This window comes from Mesoplodon mirus (genome assembly GCF_964341445.2).
Source record: "Mesoplodon mirus genome assembly, chromosome: 4".
In the NCBI taxonomy this organism is placed as follows: Eukaryota; Metazoa; Chordata; class Mammalia; order Artiodactyla; family Ziphiidae; genus Mesoplodon; species Mesoplodon mirus.
Window position 1 is genome coordinate 159,847,495 of NC_138979.1, and position 23,165 is coordinate 159,870,659.

The 23,165-nt window shown below is 43.5% G+C and overlaps 2 protein-coding genes across 6 annotated transcripts in view; both read left to right on the forward strand.

The window, feature by feature from the left end:
- The window catches only part of ACOT4 (acyl-CoA thioesterase 4), a 34,642-nt gene extending 29,924 nt beyond the window's left edge, over positions 1-4,718 (forward strand). The window contains exon 2 of the mRNA XM_082619934.1: positions 4,673-4,718. Within this exon, the coding sequence (XP_082476060.1) occupies positions 4,673-4,698 (26 nt within the window). The 3' untranslated portion in view covers positions 4,699-4,718. The remainder of the gene's footprint in view (positions 1-4,672) is intronic.
- On the forward strand, positions 1,295-11,039 carry ACOT6 (acyl-CoA thioesterase 6; the record flags this gene model as incomplete). Of its 5 annotated transcripts, XM_082619925.1 has the most annotated exons (4): positions 1,295-1,374; positions 1,967-2,590; positions 4,555-4,757; positions 6,805-11,035. In XM_082619925.1, exons 2-4 carry the CDS (start codon positions 2,005-2,007, stop codon positions 7,408-7,410), a joined length of 1,395 nt encoding a protein of 464 aa, XP_082476051.1. In that variant the 5' UTR covers positions 1,295-1,374; positions 1,967-2,004. The 5 variants fall into 5 exon arrangements, with proteins under 5 accessions (XP_082476051.1, XP_082476055.1, XP_082476054.1 ...); XM_082619929.1 differs by lacking the exon at positions 6,805-11,035 and having other exon boundaries at positions 4,673-4,734; XM_082619928.1 differs by lacking the exon at positions 6,805-11,035 and having other exon boundaries at positions 1,967-2,628; positions 4,555-4,698.
- Positions 11,040-23,165: the final 12,126 nt, after the last annotated feature.

Sequence of the window (23,165 nt, forward strand, 5' to 3'; positions counted from 1 at the left end):
GAGCAATGTAAGAGTCCAGATAACAAAATAACAACTATTACCTCATTTGGCTGTTTTTACACCCATAAGGAATGAAAGTGAGGTCACACAGCTAGTAAGACGCCAGGCCCCTTAGTTGTGGAATGGTGTGGAAAAATAATCATAATAGACAAATAACATATAAGCAAAACACCATGGTGCAAATTTTTTTTTCATTTTTATTTTTTTGGCCGTGCTGCACAGCATGGAGAACTTCCCTAATAGGGATCGAGCTCATGCACCCTGCATTGGAAGGGCAGTGTCTTAACCACTGGACCGCCAGGGAGGTTCTTTTTTTTTTTTTTTTATGGTGCACATTTTAAAAGAAAAGACCTATGATTATTAGCTGGTGTGAATTACTCAACAAAGTGACAAAACTCAATTCCAGTCCACTCCTCTGGCTATTAATGTTACCGAACATAAGTCCCTGTGCCTGATGCACAGTGAGGCCAAACAATACCAAAACGTTGGAGTCTGGAACAGAGAAAGGTTTACTGCAGGGCCATGCAAAGAGATTGGTGGCTCATGCCTTAAAAACCCCAAACTCCCCTAAAGTTTTCAGCAAAGCCCTTTTATAGGAAAGGTGGAGGGGGCGTGGTTGTTGCAAACCTCTTGATGTTAGATCCTTTTTTTAAAAAAAAAATTATGTATTTATTTAGTCTGCGCCGGGTCCTAGTTGCAGCATGCTTGCGGGATCTAGTTCCCCGACCAGGGATCGAACCCCGGCCCCCTGCATTGGGAGCGGGGAGTCTTACCCACTGGACCACCAGGGATGTCCCAGATCCTTTGTTCTTGAGGTCAGGTCAGGTCAAGGTCAGGTAACGATGTTCTCATAAATCTCCACCAAACAAATGTTATTCTCTGTTCCGGCCTGAAAGGGCAAGGTCCCAAGGCACAACTTTCACCCACAGGGCCGGGTCCCCAGACCCTGCCCAGCCGTCATCACTGAGGGAGCAAGGCGTCCAGGACCCAACTGGCCCTCAGGCTCCTCAAGCCGCCCAAAAGGCGGGGGTCAGGTCCCACAGACTGCGACCCAGGCAGACTACCGCTGCCATTAGGTCGCAGAGACGGGCATGGGGGAGAGGTTCACCACTGCCTCAAGGCCTGGGCCCCGCCAGTGGGCAGCCTTGGCAAGGGCTCGGAAGCCCTACAGGACACAGCCCCCAGCCTGTCCTGGGGCTCCCCAGCGCACTTGCTGGCAGGAGGCTGCGGAGGGCCTGGAGGACCCCAGGGAGAAGGCCGTGATCTGATCCACCTCTTACCTCACTCTCCGCTGGAGGACCACCGCCGGTCGGACAGTTGGCGGAGCAGAACCGCTAATCGCCTCTCTAACCTTCCCGCTTTGGGGTTCTCACGGTAACCGGTCGCCCAGGGTAACTGCGTGCAGCAAAGGCTGCACGCCAAGGGCTGCTCGCTGCCCCGCTCCACCACAGGATCCCGGGCAGGCTCAGGGGCTCGGTCCCGCCGAGGGGCCGGCGCTGCCTCAGCTGCCGTGGGCCATAGCAGCTGGGCTGGGGGCGGGGGCAGAGACCGGGGTCGCCACGGTCAGCCTGGGGCCCGCGTCGGAGCCAATCGGGCGGCTGGCTGCTGGAGGCGGCGGCGGCCGCACGCTCCTACATCATGGAGGCCCCGGCGTCCGGCCGGCGCGCCCTGCCCTATTACATTAATTTTGGAGACTGGACACTTTGTTAAGTGCCAGGTTCCTTCAGGGGCAGCCCGGTCCAGCCCACGCTGCACGAGCCAAAGAGCTTCTGAGAGGCAAAACTAGGAAAATTCTTCCCAGCATAAAGTTCCTGTGCTCTTGCTTTTAAAGGTCGGCCACTGATTGGCAGGACTTCGCGGCCCTCCAAAGAGTTATAGCAGGGTGCTCGGCCCCATTAGGCCTTAGGCTGCAGATAGGCAGCCTGTCGCTAGAGGGACTCTAACTAGTTTCTAACTTTCTTCACAGTCCTCTGCAGTTGACCCGAGATCTGAAAAAGGCGAGAAATGGTGGCCTCATTTCCGGCTCTCCTGCGACCCTTCCGACTCTGTCGATGGGACCCGACACCCTGGGCGCGGTTGGCAGGGCCTACAAAGCTGAGGACCGGTGACCCAAACTCTTGGGCCCCTGCCAGGATGGCGGTGACAGTGACGCTGGAGCCCGCGGGCCGCTGCCGCTGGGACGAGCCGGTGCGCATCGCCGTGCGCGGCCTGGCCCCGGAGCAGCCCGTCACGCTGCGCGCGTCCCTGCGCGACGAGAAGGACGCGCTCTTCCGAGCCCATGCGCGCTACTGCGCCGACGCCCACGGCCAGCTGGACCTCGAGCGCGCGCCCGCGCTGGGCGGCAGCTTCACGGGCCTCGAGCCCATGGGGCTCCTCTGGGCTCTGGAGCCCGAGAAGCCCTTGCTGCGGCTGGTGAAGCGGGACGTGCAGACGCCCTTCGCCGTGGAGCTGGAGGTGCTCGATGGCCACGACCCGGAGACCGGAGGGCTCCTGGGCCGGGCGGTGCACGAGCGCGACTTCCTGGCGCCGGGGGTGCGGCGCGAGCCCGTGCGCGTGGGCCGGGTGCGCGCCACGCTCTTCCTGCCGCCAGGTGAGCAGCCCACTTCCCAGGCTGTTGTGGAAAGCCAGGTAGAGTCCTGAGACCCTGGGCGGCCCCTTGCCTGGCTAGGGAACCCCGTGGTTGTGGAACTTCCCTAAATTCGTCCCCAAGCTCCAAAGTCTATCATGAATTCTGGGTGGAAGTTTCTCCTCTAAATTTCAGGGCACTTCCTGGAGGTAGTGCCATTCCCTTAGCTATATGCTAAAAGTTCGTTCAGAGTACTCAGAAAGTGTATTTATGCTGCTATGTGCCAGCCATGCAGCTGTGTGTCAGATACTAATATTAGGCAGTGACTTCTGCTGGTGTGCAGGAGTGATTTTGGCCTTCTTTCACATCAAACTTCAAAGGAAACTAAAACCCAGAGATAGAGGCAGTGTCCCATAATACTAAAAAACAAACAAAAAACTCCCAGAAGGTCCCCTTCCCCCATAATAAACAGTCTGTCAGTGCTTCTCAACCTGGGATGATTCTCCCCCACTCCAGGGTCATTTGGTAACATCTGGAGACATTTTTGATTGTCACAACTGGAGAGGGTGCTATCGGCATCTAGTGGGTAGGTGCTAAACATCCACAATCCACGGGACAGCCCCACAACAAAGAAATATCTTACTCAAAATGTCTATAGTGCTAAGGTTGAGAAACCATAGTCTAAGTAAAAAGAACGTGCTTGGTAGGTAAAAGTGGCCTGTAAACAAGACAACTGACCCACCCCTTCCAACCAAATTCCTGACTGAAACCCCTGCTATATAGAAATGCTGGAGTTGCCACTGCTCACAGAATTCCTAAACTGAATTCTGTGATTATTCTCCAAAAGAGGAGGCCCTGCTTTATTCTTACAGCTCTTCAGCAATTCACAGCCTTAACTAGCACTGCCCACTCAACTGTGAACTCCTGGGTCTGGAATTGGGACTTATACATCTCCATATCTCTGTATGCCTAGAGGCTTACACAGGGATATAATAAGAGCTCAATAAATCATACTGACTGATTCAATAAGAATCTCCTAAAGACTTTAATTTTTTTAAAAATCTTTCAAAAAAAAAAAAAACCATCTTTCACTGCCCAGTTGCGATATTTCAATTAAGTCAGTTGTTAACCATTTTAGTATCTACTCTGTGGCCCATTTAAAATTTATTGTTTTCTGACTCAAAGGCTTTTTGTAAATAATGCAGAAAAGTTCAGTTATTTAACAAATATGTGTTAAATCAAGGACTATGCTACAAACAGTAGCTAGCAAATTCAGACATGGGCCTCACTGTACCTACCGCCTAATAGAGGATACCGGCAACTATACTTGGATCTGTAAATGTGGTAAGTGCTATGATAGGGGAGGTACAGGCCCAGGGTGCTGGTGGGAACATATAAAAAGCTATGTAATTCAACCCAGCCTTGCAGGGCATCTGGGAAGTCTTCCAGGAAGGGAGATCTAAACTTAGATTTGAAGACTGATGAGTCAACCAGTTCAGAAATGGTGGAGAGGGGAGGAGAATAGTGTACACCATTTCCAGGGCCAGAGAGAGCATAGTACATTTAGGAATGGCGTTCTTTAAGGCTGGAGCAGGGGGTGTAAAGGAGGTGGGGAGTATATTCTAATAACCCCTTGTATATGTAGAGCGCTTTACAGCTGTCAAAGCATTCTCAGTTTTTTGGGGGTTTGAGGAAAATTTGGTGGAAAATGTACATTTCATCTTATGTTATTTCTAATTTGGTTTATATTATCGTTGTTTTTTGCAAATATATGAAAAATTATGGAGAAAATAAGGCATTTTGTTCCCCCTCCCTTCTCCCCAAAGTGTATTAAAAAAAAAAAAAAAGTAAAAAGGGTCCTTTTCCACCAAACTCCCACCCACAACCTTCCTTGCTTTAAAAACTTCTCTTTGCTGACTGCCAAAATCTGAAACCCAAGAATGTCTTTTGAGTGTCTGAAACTCCTTATGATTTGTGGTGCTCTCCAGGCACAGGACCATTCCCTGGAATCCTCGATCTTTTTGGAAGTGGTGGTGGCCTTTGTGAATACAGGGCCAGCCTCCTGGCTGGACATGGTTTTGCTGTGCTTGCTCTGGCTTATTTCAGATATGAAGACCTCCCTGAATATTTGAATAACGTGTGCCTGGAGTACTTTGAAGAAGCTGTGGACTTCATGCTGCAGCATCCAAAGGTGGGTTCCGGTGCTCACCTGAATGCAGAGGAGGGGGGGTAGAGCAGACACAGGGCTGGATCCAAAGGCTCTACCAGGACACCCAGGGCTGGAAATATGCCATGAGACACAAAGGCTCCTTCAAAAGTTGTTAGGATTATTATTTTCATTTCTGCCCATCTCTCTCCAATCCCTTAAGACTCAACTGTTTAGTTCCCTTTAGTTCTTGACCAGAATTCAAAGAGCCACACTAAAAAGTTACTAACCTTAAGTTCTGGTTCTGTGTCTACCACCAAGTGGCATTATAATCCTGAATAAGGCAGTTTCCCTCTCTGGAATTCAGTTTATCTCATTTGTAAGAGTAAGGTAGGGACTTCCCCGGTAGTCCAGTGGTTAAGACTCCACGCTTCCGCTGCTGGGGATGGGGGTTTGGTCCCTGGTTGGGGAACTAAGATCCCACAAGCTGTGCAGCACGGCCCCCCCCAAAAACAAAAAGATTAATATAAATGTATAGAGAAAAAAGTTTGACTGTAAAGAGATTTTTGAGACAATTGGTGACATTTGAATAGGGGTTGTGTATTCGATGATATTAAGGAACCATTAATTTTGTTAAGTGTGTTAATGGTATTGTGGTTTTGTAGAGAAAGTTCTTATATGAGACTGGAAAAATTAATTAAAACATTTTGGTATGATTATCAATGGAATACATAGTCTTTGCTACTATCTAGACTTAAAGAAACCCAAACATTCTAATGTTAAGGAGTAAGATGTACTGCAAGGTCTAACTCTGTTAGAATTCAGGGACTGGTCTCAATAGAGCTGCTAAAACCTAGATGATCATGAACTGTGATGACTGGTTTATTGATGGGATATAAGCCCCCAGGAACAAGAAGAGACCAATATATACTATCAGTTCTGCCCTTAGACCTAGGCAAGAGGGGCTTCTGCTCTGGACCTTTTGTTTTAGATGACCACTCTCTGGCCTTCCTTTGGCTGCATCCCTGACCACAGGGTGCGGAGTTTGAGGGACCAAGGGAATGTGTCTACCTGGAACTCATGTGCCCCTCACACCATGCCCTTTGGATCTGGAACCGCAGAATTATCTGCCAACCAGCTCTGATCCTGCTTCCAGGCCCTATGCCTCTTCTCTGGGTCCATTAATGTGAATACACCTAGGCCTTAAACATATAGGCTGGGGTGTCCAAACGCATGTGTGAGAGGTCCCTTATGGTACATGATGGAGCCAGGCAGGGATGGGAAGAGAAAGAGTGTTGGCCAAGGACCAGGGACTAGGGCCAGGGGCTGGTGCTCCCCCCATGCCATGTTCTAGTACAGAACTCCAGGAAGTTCCAAGATATAAAATTTGAACCTGACCTTATAAGTTGTTATGGAGGTATACTTATCAAGGTAGCAGAAAAGAATATACTTTATTTAATTTTCAAATATTTATAACTGTTAAGTATTTAGGTATAGGGTATATGGGCCTCTGTGTGTACTCTTGACCTAGTCGCCATAAATGTTAGTGGAGGGCCTGTGTACCAGGAAATTAATTGATTTGTTTGGGACTTCCATGTCAGTCCAGTGGTTAAGATTCTGTGCTCCCAATGGAGGGGACACGGGTTCAGTCCCTGGTCAGGGAACTAAGATCCCGCATGCTGTGCCAGCACAGCCAAAATTTAAAAAAATTGATTTGCTTATTAGAAGATACGTTTGAACTTTGTGGATTGTTGCATAAGAAAGGAAAGCAGGGCCTCCCTGGTGGCGCAGTGGTTGAGAGTCCGCCTGCCGATGCAGGGGATACGGGTTCGTGCCCCGGTCTGGGAGGATCCCATATGCCGCGGAGCGGCTGGGCCTGCGCATCCGGAGCCTGTGCTCCGCAACGGGAGAGGCCACAACAGTGAGAGGCCCGCATACCGCAAAAAGAAAAAAAAAAAAAAAAAAAAAAAAAAGAAAGGAAAGCAAATGACATTTGAGAAAGCTGCCTAGACAATGTAAAATCACAGTTTAAGTTCTCCATTTATGAATTCTTGACTTGTTCTCTCTCTCTTTCTTTCTGTCTTTTCATCAGGTGAAAGGCCCTAGTGTTGGGCTTCTTGGCTTCTCCAAAGGAGGTGACCTGTGTCTCTCAATGGCCTCTTTCTTGAAGGGCATCACAGCTACTGTAGTTATTAATGCCTGTGTGGCCAACACAATAGTTCCTCTGCATTACAAGGATATGATTATTCCTAATCTCAGCAGTGACCCAGGAAAATATAAAATCACTGAGTCAGGCCTTTTGAATTTGGTGGATATTTGGAATGACCCATTGGAGAAACCCAACCACCGAAGTCTTATTCCATTGGAAAAGGCCCAGGGACCCTTCCTATTTATCGTTGGCATGGATGATCATAACTGGAAGAGTGAATTCTATGCTCGGATAGCCTCTGAACGGTTACAAGCCCATGGGAAAGACAGACCCCAGATAATCTACTACCCAGGAACTGGCCATTGTATTGATCCGCCTTATTTTCCTCTTTGTAGCGCCTCTGTGCATGCAGTTTTGGACCAACCAGTATTCTATGGAGGTGAGCCAAAGGCTTACTCAAGGGCACAGGTAGATGCCTGGCAGCAAATCCAAACTTTCTTCCATAAACACCTCAATGGTAAAAAATCTGTCAAGCCCAGCAAATTGTAACATTGTAATCATAGACCATATACTGTTAATAAAAATCCTAGTCATACAACATGTATTAGGTTTTCCAGAGAACCTAGGAACCTTTTTGTAACAAAGCAACCATCTCAGCTTCCTTGTCAGGTCCTACTGGATTCTGAGCCTTAGCAACACTACTCTCTTCACTGCTGGGTCCATCCCTTTCTCCCCTGAACTTTTCCCAGTGTATAGGCTTAACTCTGATCTTATCTGTAGGACCAATCTTAACCTTAAGCAGGAAAAATGTAAGAAGTGCCTGCCCAAGTCTCAACTGCTGGCCTAGATTTGGCCTTCTGTTCTGGTTCTGAGGACTGAGGTTTTGTACTGCTAAGAGTCTCATATACTCTTTGGGTCCTAACCGACCATGTCTGAACCTTGGGAACCTGTGCGCTTGAGCTCCTTAAGGACTGGACTCTGCTTCATTCTTGTTTCTGAACCCCACTCTGAAGATTGGGGGCATTGACATACTTAGTATCCTAAGCTTTGCTTTTATTTTATGAATGAGGCCCTAGACTTCAATTTCTTCTTTACTGATAAAGTATCCTTTACAAATTTTGAATTTAAAATTCAAAGGATACTTTACAAAGTAAAATTGAATCCTTTACAAAAATAATTGCTGTAAGCAGAACAGTTTATTGATATATACTGTTGATATACTTCCTCTGTATTTAACATCTGAATTCTCAACCTCGGTACTTGGCTACCTAGAGGAATGCCTTGATGCCAATAGATTTTCAGGACTTAATCTTTGGATGTCAGGTTATACCTGACAAATTAGACTTCCTCCTGGCACCATCAGTTCCTATTACCTTCCTACTGGGAAGGACTGGGATCAGTCTATCTCAATCCATTGCCTTATACTGGGCACTATCTAGAGTCATGAGACCAGAGCAGAGGGTCTTCCCTGAGTGTAGGAATATTTTTCTGAGACACATCACTTGGCTTGCTGGGCACATACTGTCTTTCACCAATTTGAGTCTATTCAAGCAAATGCCCATTAGATTTTAATCTAATGAGGAGAAGCGTTCCTTAGAGGTAACTTAATTTTGACCAGTTGTTAAAAATACGTGTTGAGTGTATTTATTCACTATGAGTATAATTTTCTGTGATTTGAATCCTTAGAGCCTGTGCTTTAACTCACTCCGAGGTGGTCCTGGTACTCTAGAGATGCCTTTGGGATGGGGTATCATAGGAAGAAGTTATCAGGAAAATGGCTGGCGGGGTGAGAGAAGTGAGGGGTGGAAAGGTAACACCAGAAACTTAAACATGAGGGTGATGACTAAACATATCTGTGTACTAAAGCACTAGGTGTAGGGATGGCCCTACATCCTAATTTCTTCCTTACTAATAAAGTAGCCTTGGAATGCCTTATACTGACTAAGATATTTGGTCACTTTCCCCTCAGAGTTGATTATATATGGCCCCCTGTCTCTAAGATTTCAAAAAGAATTTCAGGTTGTTACAAAGCTACCTAAAATATGGTAAATGTGAATTAAAAGGGAGAAAGAGAAAAGGTATCCATAAAATGGAGCCAGAAATGAGGCCAATACAATAGTGCTTATTATGAGGCCTATATATTTGCCTTCATTGGGCCACTCATTCAGTCATTTGTTTTCTAGTGGTTTATGCAGAGAAGGAAACCTAATCAGTTACACAAAATTTACAACCTTCATAAAATAAAATCAAAGCTTAGAAATCAGTTTCTCCCAAAGGCTGTCTTACTAAGAAACATTAAATGATGTAAAGGGTAGTACCCTCAAGGTTGCCTCTACAGTAGATATAAATCCCAGGCTCCATCGCTTACTGTGTGACCTTGGGTAAGTTATTAACCTCTCTAAGCCTCGATTTCCTCATCTCTAAAATGGGGAGAATTATAGTGATAATAATAGAAACTACTTCATTGGGCCGTTGTGATTAAATGAGGTCATCCAAGTAAAGCACATAACATATTTAAACTCTCAAATATTAGCTCTTATTATTTCAGTTGAGGAAATTGAGACCCAGGAGGGTTAAGAAATATATCTGGTTGATGAGAGAACTGGGCCAGTCCAACTCCAAAGTCCTTCATTGACCATTTGGCTCTACAGCCTTCCAACCTGCAGAGATAAGCTCAAATAGTGCAGAGCTGACTGGTGAGGATTACTGAGCTGGAAAGTCAAGGGTAAGTTAGGGTCCCATAATGGAGGCTCCATAAGCCAAATTGGAGAGTTCAGATTTATGTATTTATTTTGGAAACCACCATTTTATTGAGCTCTCCTCACCCGTAGAGACCTATTCCAGCAGAGTCTTTTTGCCACAGGCATCACAGACCCAGGGGTGTGACCAGCGCTCCCCCCACTGCCCACTATTTGACCCACCCATGAGAGGGAGATGGAGAGTTCAGACTTAAAATAATAAGATATAAGGAACCATTTTTTAACATATTGATTTTTGTTTTTCAATGACAGTAATTTTTCCTTGATGCTTAATGGCTCAAGGAAGTTGAAGCCTAAAGGAAACTTAGTTGTAGACACTTAAAAACAACAACAGCAACAAAAAACAAATCAGGGGCTTCCCTGGTGGCGCAGTGGTTGAGAATCCGCCTGCCAATGCAGGGGACACGGGCTCGAGCCCTGGTCTGGGAAGATCCCACATGCCGCGGAGCAACTAGGCCCGTGCCCCACATCTACTGAGCCTGTGCGTCTGGAGCTTGTGCTCCGCAACAAGAGAGGCTGCGACAGTGAGAGGCCCGCGCACCGCGATGAAGAGTGGCCCCCGCTTGCCACAACTAGAGAAAGCCCATGCACAGAAACGAAGACCCAACACAGCCCAAAATAAATAAAATTTTTAAAAATTGGATCATATATTAAAAAAAAAAATCAGAAAATATAACCGAAATTCTGCCCATTGTTCTGCTTTTGTTTGTACGCCTAATGCCCTTGAATGTACTTCCATCAGGATGAGAAAGGCCAATGAACCATTTTGAAAGCAAATATTGATACATGGTTTTGTCAACCACTGATCCTTTAAGAAATATTTGTATAAACCTGTTACAAATTTCAGCAAACTGAAAACCACAAACACTTCTTAATTCTTTCAGAGTATCATGGTTAAGCTATTGTGTACATTCATTTTAAATGGTCTTTGCACACTGGGAAGAAGATAAAAGCTTGTGGAAAGCATTCTGTTTTTTCAGGTGGTACATGCAGAGGATGCACAACATCCAATATTCATGGCCACTATAATGATGGATGTGGGCAGCAGAAGTCAAAATTATTTGAGTTAGGGATTTCCCTGGTGGCACAGTGGCTAAGAATCTGCCTGCCAGTGCAGGAGACACGGGTTCAAGCCCTGGTCCGGGAAGATCCCACATGCCGCGGAGCATCTAAGCCTGTGAGCCACAATTACTGAGCCCACGTGCTGCAGCTACTGAAGCCCGCGTGCCTAGAGCCTGTGCTCCGCAATAAGAGAAGCCACTGCGATGAGAAGCCCACACACCACAACGAAGAGTAGCCCCGGCTCGCCGCAACTAGAGAAAGTGCTCGTGAAGCAAGGAAGACCCAACGTAGCCATAAATAAATAAATAAATTTATTAAAAAAAATAAATTTCCGGAGCCTGTGCTCCGCAACGGGAGAGGCCACAACAGTGAGAGATCTGCGTACAGCAAAAAAAAAATAAAATAAATAAAGTTGTTTTCTAAAACTGGGAGTCAGCCATGTATTCTCCAAAGACAGAGAGACTTTAAACAAGTACTTTTCAAAAAGACAGGGTTGTTGGTCCAGTATCCACGTGCTTTCAGTAGCAAATATTTTCCATCCATAAATCAGAATACATGATAATTACAATCTTATTTATGGGGTAAGAGGGATAAGATATATATCTGAAAATGAGATTGTTCCAAAGGGAATTCAGGATTACATATCCACACATCTTACTTGACACAGCAGTTTAATAAAATGGTTTTACCTGGGTTAATTAACCTCATTTTACATGTACACTTTAAGATAGAATTCTATACCGGAAAACAAATTTTAAATTACATATATAAGTACATTCTTCATTGTAAAACATTCAAGTAATACAGATAAAATTTAAAAACCTCTTAACTCATTACTCAATCGCAGTCTTCTCCCAGAGGTATTTACTGTTACCAACTTGAAGTGTAGCCTTCCAGAACCATTTTGTATACATGGACGGTTTTATTTTGTGAGTTCTACGCCTTTTTCTTTAAACAAACAAACCATAAATGTCATATAATGTAAGTTTTTTTCCCTGCATGTAAAAATATACATTTTTAATAATTATGCCAGGCCACAGGACAATATAGATTATTTCCACAGTGTATATACATCTGTACTCTGCCTCATCTGAAACGTTTAAACTTTAATCTCGACAGTCGTTTTTTCTTTTTTAACAGTTTACTAATCCAGGCAAAAATAACCTCAAGCAAGAAAAGGAATGTGGCGGGAGCCTAGTACATGTAGCCTCCAACTAAGTTTAGGGACCAGTGTCCCCTGATGGCCAGAGAGGGATTTTAGAGAAGGCGACCGGATGCATTTTCTGTCGGAAATCATTAATTTCTCATTCTCGACACGTCGAAGGGTAGGCTAGGGATAAGCTCCTGCCTCTTCCGGACGGTCCCACTTCGGAATCTCCAAAAGCACAACCGACCCCGGGCCCTCCTAAGTCGCCGCATTTTGTAGCTCTTTACTGAGTGACGGCCAGGAACCAGCCCAGGTCCTCTTGAGCCCCGGCCTGCTTTCTCCCCGCCGGGCCCCGCCCCGCCGGGCCCCGCCCCTCCTGCTGCACTACGGCCGGCCCCGCCCCGCCTACTGAGCCCGGTTCCCCTTGCGCCCAAGCCACGTCTGTGTGGCTGCGCTCAAAGCCGCGAAGATCCCAGCACCCACTGACTGGCGGCCCAGGCCGTGCTCCGAACTCCCGGGACTCCCGTCCAGCTTCAGAAGTCTGTGTCCACATCATCCCTTTCCTCCCAAAAGGCCGCGACCCTGGCCGTCAAGCCCAAGACTGGACTAACCAAAAACCTACTGGGTATTAAAGTGGAAGGCTCAGGCCCCAGGGAGCGGGGCCCTTTGGGGTTCAGTGATCGAGGCCGCCTCTTCCTCTCGCCTGCCGACAATGAGGCGGACGGCAGTGGGGCGGGAGGTGTTGGACCCGACCAGGGACCGATCTCCGAGCTCAGGGCGGCGACTTCAGGGGCGTGGAGCCTATGCGGCTCCTGTGGAGCCTAACGCCGGCCGGCTCGGAGGATGCCTCCTCCGCAGGATGCCGAGGGGAGTGATGAAAACCCCCTCAAAGTGGAGGTGACCGTCCACCACGCGCCGTGTCGGCTGCCGGTGCAGCTGAGCCCGGCGCCCGCCGCCGCCCAGGGGCAGCACATTTCTCTCCGCGCCGAGCTCGGCAGTGAGCTGGCCGCCTCCGCGGCTTCCTGCTGCCCCCTGGTGCGTGAGGCCTTTTATGCAGAGAGCCTTGCAGTGGATTTAGGGACTGGACTTAAGAAACTGGCTTGCTTTGCTAGTTAATTTGTCGTCTGAGAATAACGCGAGTGAGTCTCTCTTTTTTTTTTTTTAACACGTGATATCGTTTTTTCTGGAAGCATTTCCCCCTAAAAAGACACAGTATTTTAAAGAAAGTTAGCTTTTCATAGGCACTTGTATTTCAATAATCTGGTGAAGTTTTGCATGGTTTTCTATCACATGAGAGTTATTTCTCTGAAGTGCCAGTTATGTTATTCAACAAGATACTATTTTTTTGAATTTTATTTAATTTATTTTTTATACAGCAAGTTCTTATTAGTTATCCATTTTATACATATTACTATATATATGTCAATCCCAATCTCCCAATTCATCACACCACCACCCCCACGCCCACCCCATGCCTCTTTCCCCCTTTGGTGTCCATATGTTTGTTCTCCACATCTGTGTCTCAGTTTCTGCCCTGCAAACCGGTTCATCTGTACCATTTTTCTAGGTTCCACATATATGTGTTAATAAACGATATTTGTTTTTCTCTTTCTGACTTACTTCACTCTGTATGACAGTCTCTAGATTCATCCACGTCTCTACAAAGGACCCAATTTCATTCCTTTTTATGGCTGAGTAATATTCCATTGTATATATGTACCACATCTTCTTTAGCCATTCATCTGTCGATGGGCATTTAGGTTGCTTCCATAATCTGGCTATTGTAAATAGTGCTGCAATGAACATTGGGGTGCATGTGTCTTTTTGAATTATGGTTTTCTCTGGCTATATGCCCAGTAGTGGGATTGCCAGGTCATAAGGTAATTCTATTTTTAGATTTTTAAGGAACCTCCATACTGTTCTCCATAGTGGCTGTATCAATTTACCTTCCCACCAACAGTGCAAGAGGGTTCCCTTTTCTCCACACCCTCTCCAGCATTTGTTGTTTATAGATCTTCTGATGATGCCCATTCTAACTGGTGTGAGGTGATGCCTCATTATAGTTTTGATTTGCATTTCTCTAATAGTTATAGTGATGTTGAGCAGCTTTTCATGTGCTTCTTGGCCATCTGTATGTCTTCTTTGGAGAAATGTCTATTTAGGTCTTCTGCCCATTTTTGGATTGGGTTGTTTGTTTTTTTTAATATTCAGCTGCATGAGCTGTTTATATATTTTGGAGATTAATCCTTTGTTCATTTGGAAATATTTCTCCCATTCTGAGTGTTGTCTTTTTGTCTTGTTTGTAGTTTCCTTTGCTTTGCAAAAGCTTTTAAGTTTCATTAGGTCCCATTTGTTTTCCATTACTCTAGGAGGTGGATCAAAAAAGATCTTGCTGTGATATATGTCAGAGAGTTCTTCCTATGTTTTCCTATAAGAGTTTTATAGTGTCCGGTCTTACATTTAGGTCTCTAATCCATTTTGAGTTTATTTTTGTGTATGGTGTTAGGGAGTGTTCTAATTTCATTCTTTTACATGTAACTGTCCAGTTTTCCCAGCACCACTTATTGAAGAGACTGTCTTTTCTCCCTTGTATATCCTTGCCTCCTTTGTCATAGATTAGTTGACCATAGGTGCATGGGTGTGTCTCTGGGCTTTCTATCCTGTTCCATTGATCTATATTTCTGTTTTTGTGCCAGTACCATATTGTCTTGATTACTGTAGCTTTGTAGTATATTCAGAAGTCAGGGACTCTGATTCCTCCAGCTCCATTTTTTTCCCTCAAGACTGCTTTGGCTATTCGGGATCTTTTGTGTCTCCATGCAAATTTTAAGATTTTTTGATTCTAGTTCTGTAAAAAATGCCATTGGGGGCTTCCCTGGTGGTGCAGTGGTTGATAGTCCGCCTGCCGATGCAGGGGACACGGGTTTGTGCCCTGGTCTGGGAAGATACCACATGCCGCAGAGTGGCTGGGCCCATGAGCCATGGCTGCTGAGCCTGCGTGTCCAGAGCCTGTGCTCTGCAACGGGAGAGTCCACAACAGTGAGAGGCCCACGTACCGCAAAAAAAAAAAAGCCATTGGTAATTTGATAGGGATTGCATTGAATCTGTAGATTGCTTCGGGTACTAGAGTCATTTTCACAATATTGATTCTTCCAATCCAAGAACATGGTATATCTCTCCATCTATTTGTGTTCATCTTTAATTTCTTTCTTCAGTGTCTTATACTTTTCTACATACAGGTCTTTTGTCTCCCTAGGTAGGTTTGTTCCTAGGTATTTTATTCTTTTTGTTGCAATGGTAAATAGGAGTGTTTCCTTAATTTCTCTTTCAGATTTTTCATCATTAGTGTATAGGAATGCAAGAGATTTCTGTGCATTAATTTTGTAACCTGCAACTTTACCAAATTCATTGATTAGCTCTAGTAGTTTTCTGGTGGCATCTTTAGGATTCTCTATGTAGAGTATCATGTCATCTGCAAACAGTGATACTTTTGCTTCTTCTTTTCCAATTTGTATTCCTTTTATCTCTCTTTCTTCTCTGATTGCTGTGGCTAGGACTTCCAAAACTATGTTGAATAATAGTGGTGAGAGTGGACAGCCTTGTCTTGTTCCTGATCTTAGAGAAAATGCTTTCAGTTTTTCACCATTGAGGATGATGTTTGCTGTGGGTTTGTCATATATGGCCTTTATTATGTTGAGGTAGGTTCCTTCTATGCCCACTTTCTGGAGAGTTTTTATCATAAATGGGTGTTGAATTTTGTCAAAAGCTTTTTCTGCATCTATTGAGATGATCATATGGTTTCTATTCTTCAGCTTGTTAATATGGTGTATCACATTGGTTGATTTGCATATATTGAAGAATCCTTGCATCCCTGGGATAAATCCCACTTGATCATGGTATATGATCCTTTTAATGTGTTGTTGGATTCTGTTTGCTAGTATATTGTTGAGGATTTTTGCATCTATATTCATCAGTGATATTGGTCTGTAATTTTCTTTTTTGGCAGTATCTTTGTCTGGTTTTGGTATCAGGGTGATGGTGGCCTCATAGAATGAGATTGGGAGTGTTCCTTCCTCTGCAATTTTTTGGAAGAGTTTGAGAAGGACGGGCATTAGCTCTTCTCTAAATGTTTGATAGAATTCACCTGTGAAGCCCTCTGGTCCTGCACTTTTGTTTGTTGGAAGATATTTAATCACAATTTCAATTTCATTACTTGTGATTGGCCTGTTCATATTTTCTATTTCTTCCTGGTTCAGTCTTGGAAGGTTTTACCTTTCTAAGAATTTGTCCATTTCTTCCAGGTTGTCCATTTTATTGGCATAGAGTTGCTTGTAGTAGTCTCTTAGGATGCTTTGTATTTCTGCTGTGTCTGTTGTAACTTCTTTTTTTTCATTTCTAATTTTATTGATTTGAGTCCTCTCTCTCTTTTTCTTGATGAGTCTTGCTAATGGTTTATCAATTTTGTTTATCTTCTCAAAGAACCAGCTTTAGTTTTATTGATCTTTACTATTGTTTTCTTTGTTTCTATTTCATTTATTTCTGCTCTGATCTTTATGATTTCTTTCCTTCTGCTAACTTTGGGTTTTGTTTGTTCTTCTTTCTCTAGTTCCTTTAGGTGTAAGGTTAGATTGTTTGAGATGTTTCTTGTTTCTTGAGGTTGCTATAAACTGCCCTCTTAGAACTGCTTTTGCTGCATCCCATAAGTTTTTGATCATCGTGTTTTTCATTGTCATTTGTCTCTAGGTATTTTTTGATTTCCTCTTTGATTTCTTCAGTGATCTCTTGGTTATTTAGTAACATATTGTTTAACCTCCATGTGTTTGTGTTTTTTTTATGTTTTTTTCCCTGTAATTGATTTCTAATCTCATAGAGTTGTGGTCAGAAAAGATGCTTAAATGATTTCAATTTTCTTACTTAAATTTACTGAGGCTTGAGTTGTGACCCAAGATGTGATCTATCCTGGAGAATGTTCCATGTGCACTTGAGAAGAAAGTGTAATCTGCTGTTTTTGGATGGAATGTCCTATAAATATCAATTAAATCTATCTGGTCTATTGTGTCATTTAAAGCTTGTGTTTCCTTATTGATTTTCTGTTTGGATTATCTGTCCATTGGTGTAAGTGAGGTGTTAAAGTCCCCCACTATGATTGTGTTACTGTCGATTTCCTCTTTTTTAGCTGTTAGCGGTTGCCTTATGTATTGAGGTGCTCCTGTGTTGCGTGCATATATATTTATAATTGTTATATCTTCTTCTTGGATTGATCCCTTGATCATTATGTAGCGTCCTTCCTTGTCTCTTGTAACATTCTTTATTTTAAAGTCTATTTTACCTGATATGAGTATTGCTACTCCAGCTTTCTTTTGATTTCCATTTGCATGGAATATCTTTTTCCATCCCCTCACTTTCAGTCCGTATGTGTTCCTAGGTCTGAAGTGGGTCTCTTGTAGACAGCATATATATGGGTCTTGTTTTTGTATCCATTCAGCAAGCCTGTGTCTTTTGGTTGGAGCATTTAATCCATTCACGTTTAAGTTAATTATTGATATGTATGTTCCTATGACCATTTTCTTAATTGTTTTTGTAGGTCCTTTTCTTCTCTTGTGTTTCCCACTTAGAGAAGTTCCTTTAGCATTTGTTGTAGAGCTGGTTTGGTGGTGCTGAATTCTCTTAGCTTTTGCTTGTCTGTAAAGCTTTTGATTTCTCCATCGAATCTGAATGAGATCCTTGTAGGGTAGAGTAATCTTGGTTGTAGGTTCTTCCCTTTCATCACTTTAAATATGTCATGCCACTCCCTTCTGGCTTGTAGAGTTTCTGCTGAGAAATCAGCTGTTAACCTATGGGTGTTCCCTTGTATGTTATTTGTCGTTTTTCTCTTGCTGCTTTCAATAATTTTTCTTTGTCTTTAATGTTTGCCAATTTGATTACTATGTGTCTTGGTGTGTTCCTCCTTGGGTTTATCCTGTATGAGACGCTCTGTACTTCCTGGACTTGGGTGGCTATTTCCTTTCCCATGTTAGGGAAGTGTTCGACTATAATCTCTTTAAATATTTTCATGGGTCCTTTCTTCTTTCTCTTCTCCTTCTGGGACCCCTATAATGTGAATGTTGTTGCGTTGAATGTTGTCCCAGGGGTCTCTTAGGCTGTCTTCATTTCTTTTCATTCATTTTCCTTTATTCTGTTCCACAGCAGTGAATTCCCACATTCTGTCTTCCAGATCACTTATCCGTTCTTCTGCCTCAGTTATTCTGCTATTGATTCCTTCTAGTGTATTTTTCATTTCAGTTATTGTATTGTTCATCTCTGCTTGTTCTTTAATTCTTCTACGTCTTTGTGAAACATTTCTCGCATCTTCTCAATCTTTGCCTCCATTCTTTTTCTGAGGTCCTGGATCATCATCACTGTCATTATTCTGAATTCTTTTTCTGGAAGGTTGCCTATCTCCACTTCATTTAGTTCTTTTTCTGGGGTTTTATCTTGTTCCTTCATCTGGTACATAGCCCTCTGCCTTTTCATCATGTCTATCTTTCTGTGAATGTGGTTTTTGTTCCACAGGCTGCAGCATTGTAGTTCTTCTTGCTTCTGCTGTCTGCCCTCTGGTGGATTAGGCTATCTAAGAGGCTTGTGCAAGCTTCCTGATGGGAGGCACTGGTGGTGGGTAGAGCTGGCTGTTGCTCTGGTGGGCAGAGCTCAGTAAAACTTTAATCCACTTGACTGTTGATGGGTGGGGCTGGGTTCCCTCCCTGTTGGTTGTTTGGCCTGAGGTGACCCAACACTGGAGCCTACCCAGACTCTTTGGTGGGGCTAATGGCGGACTCTGGGAGGGCTCATACCAAGGAGTACTTCTCAGAACTTCTGCTGCCAGTGTGCTTGTCCACACGGTGAGCCAAAGCCACACCCCGCCTCTGCAGGATACCCTCCAACACTTGCAGGTAGATCTGGTTCAGTCTCCTATGGGGTCACTGCTCCTTCCCCTGGGTTCTGATGCACACACTACTTTGTGTGTGCCCTCCAAGAGTGGAGTCTCTGTTTCCCCCAGTCCTGTGGAAGTCCTGTAATCAAATCCCGCTAGCCTTCAAAGGCTGATTCTCTAGGAATTCCCCCTCCCGTTGCCAGACCCCCGGTTGGGAAGCCTGATGTGGGGCTCAGAACCTTTACTCCAGTGGGTGGACTTCTGTGGTATAAGTGTTCTGCAGTTTGTGAGTCACCCACCCAGCAGTTATGGGATTTGATATTATTGTGATTGTGCCCCTCCTACCATCTCACTGTGGCTTCTCCTTTGTATTTGGATATGGGGTATCTTTTTTGGTAAGTTCCAGTGTCCTCCTGTCGATGATTGTTCAGCAGTTAGTTGTGATTCCAGTGCTCTCACAAGAGGGAGTGAGAGCACGTTCTTCTACTCTGCCATCTTGAACCAATCGCACATGAGTGTCTTAATTCCTTTATTTTGTCTCCTAGACATCAGGTGGGACACTCATTCCCCTAAGTGGTGGCTGGGATTTAAATTTAATCTGCTTGCATACCTCTCTTCTGCCAGCTGCCCATCCTAACTCCCAGTGCTGGAGAATCTATTCCTTGAGAGCATACACTTTGCAAGTTTGCTCTTACTAAGCCTAAAATTGCTGTACAGTTTCTAGCATTACATGCTTGTTTGCCTACCTCTGCTAGGCAGAGCTTTGTGTTAACTTTTTTCGTTATCAATTCTTGTTAAAAAATGGCGAGAGTGGTGGATACAAACCTTATCTGTCATTGGTATCTGTCCAGCCCCAAAGTGACTGAAGGCACACTATATATTGCTCACTCTTTTACACTGCCTTCATGTTAAGATAAAGATGACTTTTTGTTGCTATCTGACATATTCTTATACCTTGGAGACCTCCACCATGATGAGAAAACTGTTGTGTTGCTCATTTCATAGATCAAAGAACAGCTTTTTTATAATATGAATGAGGAAACCAAGGACCAAAGTGTTTTAACCAAATCACACAGCTAGGTGATGCTGAAATCAGGGTGCAGTCAACTCTTTGAGCTCTAACTCTGACCTTTATAAACACAGGCTGAATGAGTGAATCAATGAGTAAAATACTTGGGTTTTTAAAAGCCCAGTCTGGCTTATCCCCTACTCTCACCCTCAGGATCCTCAGGAACAACTAACTAATCTTTTATTTATTTTTTTTCTTTTCTTTTTTTAGTATTTTGGCTGCGCCTTGCAGCTTGCGGTATCTCAGTTCCCCAACCAGGGATCAAACCCAGGCCACGACAGTGACAGCACTGAATCCTAACCACTTAGGCCACTGGGGAACTCCCTAAGAATCTTTTAAATGAGAGATTTAACATTTTCGTGGCTGGGGTTTGGGGGCGAGTAGGTAAGAGTTTTTTGAAATAGCCTATAAGGTCCTAGCAAATTTTCATACTGGGGATTAACTTAATGAATTGAAACAAAATAAACAAAATTCTGAGTTATTTTAATGTGATAAGCAGGTTAGTAATTTGAAAAAATATATGGACAACTATGTTCATTGCAACACATTACAATAGACAAGATGCGGAAATGATGTAACTGCCCATCAATAGATGAATGGATAAAGAAGATGTGGTATAAATATACAGTGGAATATTAACTATAAAAAAGAATGAAATTGCGGGACTTCCTTGGTGGTCCAGTGGTTAAGACTCCATGCTCCCAATGCAGGAAGCCCAGGTTTGATCCCTGGTTAGGGACCTAGATCCTGCATACTGCAACTAAGGGTCCACGTGCCACAGCTAAAAGATCCCACAGGCCACAACAAAGATCCCGCACACGGCAAAGATCCCACGTGATGCAACTAAGACCTGGCGCAGTCAAATAAATAAATAAATATATTTTTAAAAAGAATGAAATTACCATTTTTAACGACATGGATGGACCTAGAGGGTATTATGCTAAATGAAATAAATCAGAGAAAGACAAATACTGTGTGATTTCACTTATACATGGAATCTAAAAAAACAAAACAAATGAACAAACATAACAAAACAGAAACACAGTCATAGATACAGAGAACAAATAGGTGGTTGCCAAAAGGAAGAGGTGTTGGGGTAGGAGAGAAATAGGTGAGGAAGATTGAAAGGTAAAAACTTCCAATTGCAAAATAAATGAGTTACAGTTGTGAAATGTACAGTGTGGGGAATATAGTCAATAATTACACCTTTGTATGATGACAGATCGTAACTAGACTTATTGTGATGATCATTTTGAAATGTATGGAAATATTGAATCAGTATGATGTGTAACAGGAACTAACATAGTGTTGTAGGTAAAATATACTTCAAAAACAAACAAACTCATAGAAAAAGAGATCAGATTTTTGGTTACCAGAGGCAGGGAGTGGGGTGGAAGAGAATTGGATGAAAGTGGTCAATAGGTACAAACTTGCAGTTGTAAGATAACTAAGTACTAGGGACATAATGTACAACATGATGAATATAATGAACACTGCTGAATGTTATATATGAAAGTTGTTAAGAGAGTAAATCCTAAGAGTTTTCATTACAGGAAAAAATTTTTTTTGTTTAATTTTGTATCTATATGAGATGACAGATGTTCGCTAAACTTACTGTGATAATCATTTCATGATGTATGTAAGCCAAACCATTATGCTGTAAACCTGAAACTTATACAGTGCTGTATGTCAATTATATCTCACTAAAACTGGAAGAAAAAAAAAAGACAGAAACAGGCTCATAGATACAGAGAACAAGCTGGTAGTTGCCAGAGGGGAGAGGGGACAGGTGAAATGAGGGAAGCAGATTAAGAGGTACAAACTTTCAGTTCTAAAATAAACAAGTCGTGGGGATGTAATGTACAGCATAGGGAAAGTAGTCAATAATATCGTAATAACTCTGTATGGTGATCATTTCATAATATATAAAAATATCAAATCACTGTGTTATATACCTGAAGCTAATATTATATTTCACTTATAATTCAATTTAAACATTCTTTTTTTTTTTTTTTTTTTTTTTTTTTTTTTGCGGTATGCGGGCCTCTCACTGTTGTGGCCTCCCCCGTTGCGGAGCACAGGCTCCGGATGCGCAGGCCCAGCGGCCATGGCTCACGGGCCCAGCCGCTCCGCGGCATATGGGATCCTCCCAGACCGGGGCACGAACCCGTATCCCCTGCATCGGCAGGCGGACTCTCAACCACTGCGCCACCAGGGAGGCCCTAAACATTCTTAATAAAATAAAATGAACTCATTAGGGTTCTGTTTTATATACAGTAGTGTGTATATGTTAATCCCATACTCCTAATTTATCCCTCTCCCCCTTTCCCCTTTGGTGAACATAAGTTTGTTTTCTACATCTGTGAGTCTATTTGTTTTGTAAATAAGTTCATATGTATCTTTTTTTTAGAATCCACATATGTGATATTATATGATATTTGTCTTTGACTTACTTCATTTAGTATGATAAATAATCTCTATGTCCATCCATGTTGCTGAAAATGGCACTATTTCATTCTTTTTATGGCTGAGTAATATTCCATTGTATGTATGTATCACATCTTTATCCATTCATCTGGCAATGGACATTTACGTTGCTTCCATGTCTTGGCTATTGTAAATAGTCCTGCTATGAACATTGGGGTGCATGTATCTTTTTGATTTAGAGCTTTTGTCTTTTCCAGATATATGCCCAGGAGTGGGATTGCAAGACCATATAGTAACTCTATTTTTGGTTTCTTTAGGAACCTCCATACTGTTCTCCATAGTGGCTGCACCAATTTACATTCCCACCAACAGTAGAGGAGGGGTCCCTTTTCTCCAGAGGTTTTCTGAATTTGGGGAAATGGTTTCAATAAGATTTTGTTTTGTTTTGTTTTGTTTGCTGTACCCGGGCCTCTCACTGTTGTGGCCTCTCCCGTTGAGGAGCACAGGCTCCGGACGCACAGGCTCAGTGGCCATGGCTCACGGGCCCAGCCACTCCACGGCATGTGGGATCTTCTCGGACCGGGGCACGAACCTGTGTCCCCTGCATTGGCAGGCGGACTCTCGACCACTGTGCCACCAGGGAAGCCCTCAATAAGATTTTTAACCTTTCTCTCAACTTTCTTTTACCCAGGCCTGCAGCAAGAGCAAGTGGACCCAAAGCTATATTCTCTAGTGAATAGCTTTTTGAATCTATTTTGTCATTTTGCAGGATTTAAAAAAACAAAGGAAGGATCCCAGTTACATAATTCTTTTTTACTGTGTGACTGTTTTTAACCGTTGAGTATCTGAAACTCAAAATGTACTTGATGGGAAATGTATCAAGATATTGTGAGTTCATTTGCAGAGACAAGCAGATTTCTGTTTATGTAG